The following is an 11076-nucleotide window of genomic DNA, read 5'->3' on the forward strand; positions in this document are numbered from 1 at the left end:
ACGTGCCCACGCACCGTGCGTGAGTGACGCGCGGGCCCGGCGCACGCGCAGCGCGCGCAGGTGAGGCGGCGGGGAGTGAGGGCGGCGGGAGCGGGAAAGCCGGGAGCGGAACCCACAGACGGTAACGTCACCGGCGGCCCCGGGACCGCGCGGGTGCCCGGGCGGTTCCTGGTTGGTTCTCGGGTGGTTCCCGCGCCGCAGCGCTGGGTTCGTGTCCCACCCCCGCCTACGCGTGTGTACCGCACACCCCCGCACACGCGGCGGGGCCGCGCTGCGCAGGCGCTCCGGTACGGCGGGCGCGGAGCGGAGCGGAGCGGAGGGCGGGGGCCGGGCCCGTGACTCAGGTAACGCGGTCCTGGCCCCCGCGGCCCCGCCCGACAGGACCCACCGCCTCGGGCGGCCGGGCCGGGCCCGCTCCGTCCGCGGGCTCGGTACCGGCGGGGTCCCCGGAGGGGCAGCCTGGCGGAGGGCGCCGGGCGTGCGCGGCCTGTGCTGGGGCCGGGGGTGTGTGAAGGGCCGCGCCCAGGGCCGGCAGATCGCTGATTTTATCTTGTTGACCTTGACTCGTGTTCCGGGAAGGAGCTGGGGTCCCCGGAGCGGCGGGATAGCGAACACCTGCGGCGGTGTCCCCGCTTCGGGCGGGGATTACGGTGAGGGCCCGACCTGCTGCGGACGGGCGCTTCTCCGGAATCTGCCACCGAGCTCGGCTCGAGGCTCGAGATGCAACGAGCAAGCCCCAGGCCGGTGAATGTTCAGCACAGGGCGCAGCAGAGTTTGCCTTCGGATTGTTGGGAGTAGTTTCTCTTGCCGGTGGGGTCTGGGCCGCCGGTGGGGAGGCCGGAGAATGAATCGATTCCTCTTGCGAGGGAAAGTCGGTGGCGCGTGGGTCACGGAGGGCCTGCCGAGGATGTTCTGCTTCCTGGAGTTTGTACTTGGACCCCATTCTGACAGACTGGTCACCTCGGGGTGTTCCAGCTCTCACCCGCCTCTGGTTCAGCTGTATCCTTCAAACTGGCTGCAGAAGTTTGTTTTGCGTGAAGCTGTTTGGAGTTGGATCTTCTGAAGGTGGATGTGTTCAAATAGTCTCGGAATTCTTACTGTGAAATGTTAGAGTTTGGTCGAGCAGGTGGCTCTGTTGTCCTGTCGTTTTTAACAGAGTGCAAATTCTGTCCTATCGAAATAGTATTTTGGGGTTTTTTTTCTGCTTAAATTCATGTAAAATTGTGAGGTTCCCACACAATGTTCCAAAGTCCTGGGCTCGGCCTTGCTGAACTTTCCATCCTGGTTAAGGTTCTGTGACCATGTTCTGTGCTGGTTTTTGCTGGAGTGAGGAGTGTTTGACAAAGGTGTTTTTTTTAGTTGTCCTTGTCATTCATAGCAGTGGGTTCCCTGTGTGAGGCACTCAGAGGAATGCTGGTCAAATTTAGAAACAAATCATTTCTATTCTAAGTTTGTGAGAGAACACTCTGATTAACATTCAGGTTTCCACTGGGATCTGGTTGCGGGAGGGAGTAAAATGAGCCTGGCAACAGAGCCTGATGCAGCTGATCCTCTGTGCCTGGTTGTGAAGTGCAGCTGGGGGGTTGTTGCTGCCTTTTTTGGACCTTGGAGAAGGTGCCCCAACCTGAAGGGGAGGTTGGGGCTATTTTGAACTCAAGCAGAAGAGACAGGAAGCTGAGGGGGAAACAAGGTGAACTGACAAACTCTGCAGGGTTCTGGTCGGTGTGGGGAGAGCTCTGGGCTCGTGAGCCCCAGTTTACTCCTTTGGTCTGGGGAGCAGTGCAATATCTGTCCTCTTCCTTTTTTTTTTTTTGGCGCAGCTTCCAGCAAAAGGTCTTTGTCTCTCTGCAGAAATCACGAAGGCACACTGTGGGACTTAGTTCTGAGTGTGCAGCCTAGACAATCACAGACGAGCACTTTGGGATGAGCAGAGGCTGTCAGAGCTTTGCTGTTGAAATGAATCAAATGCATTTTAAGATTTACTGCTGCTGTTGCACATTCAATGCTCCGACTGTGCCTAATTGCTAGTTAACAACAACTGTAGAACAGAATGTGGTCTTGGAAGAGAGCTGGCAGGGCTGGCTGGGAGATGCTGTTGGAGAGTCAGTTTTGAAGCAGAACCTCCCTGCTTTCCGTCCCAGCTCATTCAAACAGTGTGGCCAGGTGTGGGTTTGCTGCTGCCACAAGCAGCGGAGTCCTGAATCTCTCCTTCACAGTTATTTTGTTCTTGTACCAGTAGTCACTTTAGAGAGAAAATCAGGCAGGGGTTTATTTCTCTCCCTGGTCTGACTCGCAGTGTTTTCAAATTGTGCATTGTGTGTTGGTGGTTACTGAAGGTGTGATGTTACAGAATTGACGAGGACTTTTTGCAATGATTGATTTAATTTTTTTTTCCAGTGAAAATGAAGAATTTATATATTTTTATTGCCGTCCTGTTCATCCCATGGAGCTTTTCTTTGGCAAAGTATGATGAATTTGAGGATGGAGATGACATTATGGAATATGATGACAATGACTTTGCCGAATTTGAAGATGTGAGCGAAGATACAGTCACTGAGTCTCCTCAGAGGATCATCACTACAGAAGATGATGAAGAAGAAGCCACTGTAGAGCTTGAAGGTCAGGATGAAAATCAGGAAGACTTTGATGATGCAGACACACAGGTAAGGCCTTGCCTCCTTGCTCAATGTGTTTCCTAATAGAGTCTCTGCACCTTTCTTTCTCTTTCTGGATTTTACTTGCTGGGCTTTGGATTTTCATGCTGTTTGTGATTTTGTCCTTTAGGAAGGTGACACTGAGAGCGAACCATATGATGATGAGGAGTTTGAAGGGTATGAAGAGAAACCAGATGCATCTCATAGCAAAAATAAAGACCCCATAACAATAGTTAATGTAGGTATAACCCTTGATCCAGTTGCTCTTTGGAGTTTCGTCACTTGTTTTCTTAAGACACTATGCCAGGAATGTCACTGGGGTACTAAGCAATGAACACAGTTTGCTTTTAGCTTGTCTGTTGATTAAGTGTGAAATTAGAACTGTCAACTCTGTTGGTGTTTTTTAGGCCAGTCTCTCTGCCTGCCCTGCATCACCTTTTTGCCTCCCAAAACAGTCTTTCACAGAATGAGCAGGTGCTCAAGGTCTGCATTTTTATTACCCGAGATCTCTTTTTAGGTGTTATAGCTGACCTTGGCAGTGAAAATTAGGGTTTGGGTACTTTTATGACTCAAGGGTGGTACAGTGACAGCAGAATGGCTAATTAGCCCCTGAGGTGGCAAGGTCAGGAAGACTTCCCTGCTGCCCCGTGGAGTCTGTGGCTCCTGCTGGCATCCTGAGAATGTTCCTGGGCATTGGGTGTTACTCTGGATTTGCGGAGAAGTTACACGACGATCAGATAATGCTGTGATGGGCGGGAAATCCAGCTCAAACACTCAGTGAATTGAACTGCTGGGCTGTTTACTCTGAGGGATGTGTGCTAGCCCAGGCTCACTTGGAAGTGAGTACTCTTTTTGTATTAAGCAGGTATTTTGGGAATGCTGTTATCAATTGTTTCCTGTATGATTACTGTGCCCCAGTAAGCCAAGTGCATTATGTAGGCTTAGCTCTCTCCTGTTGCCTTTGTGGAGCTTATTGCTGTGTTGGGGATGGAACTTCTCCACTACTCTGTGTTTCCCAAATTTTTGTGTGTATAAAGTCTGTTCAATATGTAAATCACAGTTTCTGTTCCCTCACACAGGTCCCTGCTCACCTTCAAAACAGCTGGGAGAGTTATTACATGGAGATCCTGATGGTAACAGGTCTCCTGGCTTACATCATGAACTACATCATTGGCAAGAACAAAAACAACCGCCTGGCTCATGCTTGGTTCAACACTCACAGGGAGCTGCTAGAAAGTAACTTTGCTCTTGTTGGTGAGTTCCATAATGACAAGGATCCAGTTCTAGCATTTGAATAAAGCCGAGTTTAGACTGGCTTTCAGGCTGTAGAGAATCCTTCTCTGTACTGTGGTATCGTGGGCTGTAAGCCTTCTGCTGAACCACGGTGTCTCAATCTGTGACTTTAGATTGCAGTTCTCTTTCACTGTTGCTTTCCTCAGGGGATGATGGCACTAACAAAGAAGCTACAAGCACTGGGAAACTAAATCAAGAGAACGAACACATATATAACTTGTGGTGCTCTGGAAGGGTGTGCTGTGAAGGAATGCTTATCCAGTTAAAGGTAAGAATGAGGGAGTTTGTGGTGCTGTTTACGTGTCACCAGTCATCAGGTTCTAGAGGCTTTTCCATTCCTGTGTGAGCAACATGGGGTCCCAGCCTGGCATTTGTGCTCGCATTCAGACAGAGTTCTGAGTACACACACACGAGGGAAAACTGGAGATCTGTGCAGACCTATATTCTGCCCCTTACAGATTGCGCCAAAGAGCAAGTGCTTGCAGGGAGAGCATAGAAACCAGAGGTGTAGTGTGAACAGAGATTACTGTAGGCCAGAGCCCATTTGCCACTTAGAGGGATAAATGGACCAGCAGCAATTCCAAGGAAGTACAAAGCAAAGAAAAATACAAAGCCCTGCACCTGGGATGGAACAGTCCCACAGTTCATCTTCTGACTGGAGGGAACAAAGCCCTGGGAAACCCTTCCAATGCAGAAAGTGAGCCTGCTTTTGAGCTGTATTGGTCACACGGGGAAAACTCAGGCTGGATATTAGGAAGGAGTTTTTTACTGTTGTCTACTCAGCTGTTTTCTGTGCTTGCCACCTTGTGTTTTTAGTTTCTCAAGAGACAGGACCTGCTGAACGTCCTGGCGCGCATGATGAGGCCGGCGTCAGACCAAGTGGTGCGTACCCAGCCCTTCAGATTAGCTCTGATAAACTGTTGCATTCCTTCGGTTCTGCCCTGCTGCTTTTGATTGTTCCAGGTGATTTCTGTAGTATTCCATATCTTCCAGTTCAGTGGCTGTTGAAACAACCTCAAAGAATTGTTTGTTTTTCTTTCCTGCCTGTGAAATGCAAACTGCTGATGACTGGAAGTTGCTTTATCTGTGGATTTTATTGTTCGAGTGGATTTGTGAGCGGTCTGTCATGATTCAAGACGTCATCTTGATAAAAAGTGGTTTTACAGTCTGAAATACTTAGTGATTGTTCATCTGTCTGTTCAGTCTGCCTGAACAGGACTGCTTAAACCCATATACTGGTCTGGATATTATATTCTTAATGTTACTTTTTGCCTTCCCTCTTGCTCCTAGAGAGCATAAGTGCTAAGAGAGGTTACATTTGGAAGAACAGTGACAGTGTGCACTGTGAATACTCTTCCCATGCATCTATAATTGTATTTACTTATATCAAAATATTTAATTGCAAATTATTTTTACAACTCCTCTAGTCACTGTCATTGCAGCACAGTACTGAATGGTGTGCTCAGTCTAATTAAAAAGCTTCCTTACTTCAAGACACACTGAAAAGCTTCAAGTCAACCACTTTTTTCTTAGCTGTGTCTGTCCTTGCTAGTCCTTGTTCTTAGGAATCAAAGTATCAGGCAAACATTGAAATCTGACCAGGCTAATAACATTCTGTTTCACAGCAAATAAAAGTGACAATGAATGATGAAGATATGGACACGTATGTGTTTGCTGTTGGAACCAGAAAAGCACTGGTGAGACTTCAGAAAGAGATGCAGGACCTGGTATGTACATGCACATTGATAAATAATAGCATTTAAGAATCTAATCTGCATATTCATTGTTTCCTTGGGAACAGCTGAAAACTTGTAATTGACCTGTTGGAATTTGTGAGGAAAAGACATTTCCATCTACAGATAAAAGTCTAATGGAATCAAACATCAGAAGTGTCAGACCTGCAGGGAAAGAGGCAGTGGAAAGCAGATTACACTTTTCTTTTGATGTGTAGTTGGTTTAAGAGAGGCTGCAGAATTTTGTCAGCATACACGAGTGTCACTTCACCTCATTTAATTTGCACAAAAGACATCTTCAAGGATTGAAAAGTAAACTTAATTAGTGATATGTGGTGTGGAAAATTTAGGTTTAAGTCATCTGTTTTTACATGATCTGAAATTAAAACTTTCCATATGTTCAAGCCGTGAAAAGAATTGCAGAGCTTGCAAAGAATCGAGTGATAACAAGCAATGCTTTGCAAATCTTTTCTTTCAAGTAACAGCATGAAGTGTGGTTGGTAGGATGCCAGGTTTTGTTCTGTTATCAAACAATGTAAGCAAAATGCCTTAATCCACTTTGAACGCTCCAATATATATGTACTAGAATTCTTTTATCTCCTTCCTTAAAGTGCTGAGTCTGGAGGAAAATACTAGCTTAAAGACTGTTGATGCTGTGTGCTTTACTTTGTTTGAAATGTCTCCAGCCAGAATGAGTGAATGAGTGTATTTTTTATTGTTTCTTTCCAGGTGCTTTTAGAGGTCCCACTCTTCCAGGACAGTTCAGTCTGATAAGACACTTACAGGCTTGTGTTTATTTCTCTTTTGCATTATTCTCTTTGAAACAGAGTGAGTTCTGCAGTGATAAACCTAAGTCTGGTGCAAAATACGGGCTTCCAGATTCACTGGCTATCTTGTCAGAGATGGGAGAGGTCACGGAGGGAATGATGGACGCTAAGGTAACTTGAATGAATCAATACAAATACTCCTTGGTAATCCTGGCATTTACAACTTGTATGTTCTAAAAACGTTAAAAGGGAAAGTTAGAGGGGAAAGTTCACGTCTTTATCAGTGTCACTGTGGCAAGCTGGGCACAGCAATTTCCTGAGTGATAAATAGAACTGCAGAACGGTTTTGGTTGGAAGGGACCTTTAGAATCATCCAGTTCCAGCCCCCGGCCATGGGCAGGGAACCTGTGGCGTGGGTAGGCTGCAGCTGGATTGGTGTTGGGAAAAACTAACCCCCGTTTCTCTTTCAGATGATCCATTTCCTCACACACTACGCTGACAAGATTGACTCTGTCCAATTCTCGGACCAGTTCTCCGGTCCAAAACTTATGCAAGAGTACGTATAAAGGCCGAGCTCTGTTCAAGCTGATTCTCAGCTGTGCCTCAGCAATACACAGGCAGCATCTCTGCTGTTTTCCTGAGCCTCCTAGTCCAGAGGTGCTTTCAGGGGCTGCTTCAGAATTGCCAAGTGGTGGGTGATGTGTCTTATCTGAATTACCACGTAGGCTTTTGCAAGGGTGTGTTATGCTCACAGACGTAAAAATTAATGAACATAAATGAACATATTTTGATTGAATTGTAAGACACCTTAAGTGTATACCTTCTACTGAAATTGTGGAGGATCTGTGAAATGTAGGCCTGAGATTTTCATGTTAAAATACTGTGGGATTTTGGGCAGTGAATACTTAAACTCTTGAGAAAATAATTTGTTCTGTTAAAATATTTAGAGATCTTTAGTGGTATAAACAACAAGGGGGTGTGTGAAGCTGAATGTAATTCAGAATATACAGGCCTTAGTGCTCACATGCCCTCTTGACAGTCAGAGGGGCTGGTGCTGTATGTTTTCACACTCGTGCCTTTTCTCTGCAGGCTTTTGGGTAAAACATTTCAGGAATCCGATTAGTATGAAACTTAACTCTGAGTTATAGCTAGGCTTTTAATGTTTATTTTATTCAAGTGCTTTCCAAGTGTCTTTTGGTTCTTAATGAGGTTTTTCCCCACTGATGTTAGTTACTTTGTATTTTTCTTCACTCCTACCAAACACTTGTTTCTTTCCTTCAGGGAGGGCCAGCTTACAAAACTGCCCGAAACTAAAAAGACACTTTTGTTTACATTTAATGGTAAGGGAACTGTTGTCTGTGTGTGTCTGGGGCGGGGTCGGGCTTTACTTGTGGAAGTGACATGCTCAGGACGTGTCACCTGTGGAAGATAATGTGTGATGAGTGACTTCAGTGCATGTAGCAGAATCATTGATTGATAAACAGAAGGCAGCAATACACTGGGGACTGAGCAGCACACTGCCATGATAACAGGACACGCAGTATTGCTGTTCCTGATCTCAGCTCACACTCCTCTCTCTTGGGGTGGCTTGTCTCTAAACCGCAAGCCTTGCAGTTTGAACTTGCACAGGCTCAGTTGGTATGCCCTGGTTTGAAATAAAAGTGGCCTGTTGGGAGAATTCTAGAAAAGAATAGATCTTCAAAATTCAAGCCTATAGCTCCAAATGAAGCTTCCTGAAGAGCAGGATAAGAGCATCTTTATTTCATGAACAGTGTGAGGCACAGGAGTATCACAGCAAGCAGACAAGTGCTGCCAGTCCGTGTGAACGAACAAGGAACTCTTTATTTCAGTGCCTGGTTCAGGCAACACTTCCCCAAAGGACATGGAGTCTTTGCTGCCTCTGATGAGCATGGTTATCTACTCCATTGACAAAGCAAAGAAGTTCCGGCTGAACAGAGAAGTAAGTAGTGTCTGGTTTTGTCTTCTGAACTTCGTATGAAATGGGAACCATTACCGCTGGGTCCTTTTGTTTCTTGTATGACTGAGAGAGATCCTGCATCCTGCCTGTGGGGCAATCAGTACAAACTGCGTTTGCTTTTGTCTGTGCAAAGGGTAAACAAAAAGCTGACAAGAACAGGGCTCGGGTGGAAGAGAACTTCCTCAAGCTGACTCACGTGCAGAGACAGGAGGCGGCGCAGTCCCGGCGGGAGGAGAAGAAACGGGCGGAGAAGGAGCGAATCATGAACGAAGAGGATCCCGAGAAGCAGCGTCGGCTGGAGGTGAGGGGGATGCTCACTCACATTGGCACAGGCTGCTGGCAGATTCCTCCTAGGAGATCTCCAGGGCTGCCTGGAGGTACGGTAGCAGTGGCAACTCTGATTTCTCTTTGCTGGAGGGCAGACAACTGTCAGGGTATTTGCTGCTCCTCTGTGAAACACAGGAAGGCCCCCGGTGAGATGTGAACCCAGTGCTGGAGGGCTTTGTTTGGGTTCTGAAAGGATCTGCTTGTTCCTTGAAGAGATCACCTGTGTTTATTCAGATCCCTGTCCTTGCCTGCAGGAAGCTGCTCTGCGGCGTGAGCAGAAGAAGCTTGAGAAGAAGCAGATGAAGATGAAGCAAATCAAAGTGAAAGCCATGTGACTGTGTTGTGAGAAGTATCTCGTGCCACTTGTGGAATTGTAATTCACAGGGTACAGAGACCTACATAACTCCATAATCCTCTGATTCCTTGAACACTAGTAACCATTAAGAGAAAAGTTCTTGCATTGGTGTTACTTATTTAAGTATTACAGCAAAATGTGTGGAGAGCTTTGTCTCGGCAGTTCTGTTCCAGGTGGTACAAAAGTTTTGCTACTTGTCTGTTAAAAAAGAAAACAAACAAACTTGCAATATTCTCGAATGCTTTTTGTCATTTGTTCTTTAAAAACAGAAGATTGTAAACCTGTCCATGTGTGCTGGTAACATATTCATGCTTTGGTTTTAAACTTAGGTTTTAGTTATTGTGAGAGAAAGGGGAAAAACTTAAGAGGGAGGAAAACTGCACAATAAACATTTACTGTGCATCTATTTGCATCAAGGCACAACACTTAGAGCCTTCCATACACAGTATGGATTCTTCAGGGATTTAAGCCCAGTAGAATAGAAGTTCTATTAGAAGCAGAAGATTTTTTTTATCTTTTTTTTTTTTTCTTTTACAAAGGCCTGAAGCAGTATTAGGTCACCTGTGGGCATGATTGGCTTATGTGTAAAACACAGAGATGGTTAGAATCAAGGAAATACATGGACAGTTTCCTACTTGTGTGTTTGGATGCTGCAAACTTAACACGATGTGGAATCTGTGATGTCAGCACAGGGTTCCTTCAGGTGTGAGTGCATGGTGAGTTAGCAATTCGACCAGCTTTCCTTCAATATTTTTAACTGCTCAAGTTTGCCTCAACCCCTTCTCTCCTGATCTCAGCAGCTGCTGCCCAGTTCACTTCAGCCAGGAGCCAGGTCTAGTGGAGTACCTGCAATTCCCGATCTCCCCAAGCCAGTGAAAACGTTTCAGAGGATATCTGTCCTCTTCCTCTGGTCAGTGATCACTTCAGGGTTTTGGATCTAAATGGGAAGAATGAAGTGAATGCCCTGTGCAAGCACTTCGCTGGGAGAGCTCTGCATTTTATAAATGCTTCCTGTCCAGAAGGCATTTTATTGTTGCTTGTAACAGACTTTTAACAGTTTTGTGGGGAAACAGTGTCCTGCATTTTCTTGTTCAATACTTCGTGGAAACTTGGTTCTGAGGCAATAAGAATTAGCTGCTGTTGAAACAGCAATTGCTTAAACTCCTTGTTCCAGCATGGGATATTTCACCCTGATTGAAATGCAAATGTCTGTAACCTGATACATGCAAATACATTAATTTTGTAATGGTTGGTTAAATTATTTAAAACCAAAACTAATGTAGATTATGTGAAATTTTAGCACTATTTAGCTTTAAAGATTAATGTTATTGTTTTCACAGAGTTCTTTGAAAGGAAATACTAGTTTGTGCTCTTTTGAGTAAGTGGACGGCTTTCCTGAAGTCCCATCCAGTTGTGGGCCATGGCAGCTAATTTTGTAATACAAACATTCAAATGAACAATCTAATGAAGAGTAAAATATAATTGAAACACTCCTGCTTTCCTTGGCTTGTCTCAGTGTTCCTTTCATGTAGGAGAATCTCCAAGCCTCCTTTGTCCTGGGTGAGTTTTGGCGTGGGTTTTGAAGGCCAGTAGGAGCTGGTTCCTGCTGGGGGGCTGCAGGAAGGTGTCCCCCCCCGTGCAGGCTGGGGGGGCGAGATGGAGGATTTGCCCCCGGGATTTGCCTCCTGAGTGGGCACAGCAGGGTCCCTGCTGGGGGCACAGCCTTGGCCACTCTCTGAGGGCCCCCAGGATCACAGGATCCATCAGTTTGGAGACCCCCCAGCTGGTCCAGCCTGTGATCCCCACCTTGTCCCCAGCCCAGCGCACTGAGTGCCCCGTCCAGTTGTTCCTTGGACCCCTCCAGGGATGGGGACTCCACCAGCTCCCTGGGCAGCCCCTGCCCGTGTTTAAGAACCCTTTCGGTGAAGAAATTCCTCCTGATGTCCAACCTGAGCCTCCCTGGCCCAGC

General features: G+C 46.4%; 1 protein-coding gene across 6 annotated transcripts; it reads left to right on the plus strand.

The window, feature by feature from the left end:
- The first annotated feature begins 38 nt into the window (after nucleotides 1–38).
- Nucleotides 39–10597, plus strand: CCDC47 (coiled-coil domain containing 47). 6 transcript variants are annotated; one of them, XM_066204898.1, is made up of 13 exons: nucleotides 39–60; nucleotides 2398–2663; nucleotides 2785–2892; nucleotides 3734–3908; nucleotides 4094–4215; nucleotides 4764–4829; nucleotides 5573–5674; nucleotides 6508–6618; nucleotides 6918–7003; nucleotides 7729–7787; nucleotides 8298–8407; nucleotides 8559–8726; nucleotides 9007–10597. In XM_066204898.1, exons 2-13 carry the CDS (start codon nucleotides 2403–2405, stop codon nucleotides 9085–9087), a joined length of 1449 nt encoding a protein of 482 aa, XP_066060995.1. In that variant the 5' UTR covers nucleotides 39–60; nucleotides 2398–2402; the 3' UTR covers nucleotides 9088–10597. The 6 variants fall into 6 exon arrangements, with proteins under 6 accessions (XP_066060995.1, XP_066060991.1, XP_066060993.1 ...); XM_066204894.1 differs by lacking the exon at nucleotides 39–60 and adding an exon at nucleotides 66–121; XM_066204896.1 differs by lacking the exon at nucleotides 39–60 and adding an exon at nucleotides 148–171.
- Nucleotides 10598–11076: the final 479 nt, after the last annotated feature.

The sequence above is a fragment of the Chamaea fasciata genome, unplaced genomic scaffold (genome assembly GCF_029207755.1).
Source record: "Chamaea fasciata isolate MVZ Bird 193981 ecotype frontalis unplaced genomic scaffold, bChaFas1.0.hap1 SCAF_27, whole genome shotgun sequence".
Lineage (NCBI taxonomy): Eukaryota > Metazoa > Chordata > Aves > Passeriformes > Sylviidae > Chamaea > Chamaea fasciata.

Excerpts from the sequence above, each read along its gene's own strand:
- CCDC47 (XM_066204898.1), top strand. The coding sequence starts at position 2,403 with ATGAAGAATTTATATATTTTTATTGCCGTCCTGTTCATCCCATGGAGC. Across the intron at positions 4,830-5,572 it reads GGCCGGCGTCAGACCAAGTG|CAAATAAAAGTGACAATGAA; the intron begins GTGCGTACCCAG and ends TCTGTTTCACAG. Across the intron at positions 6,619-6,917 it reads AGGGAATGATGGACGCTAAG|ATGATCCATTTCCTCACACA; the intron begins GTAACTTGAATG and ends TTTCTCTTTCAG.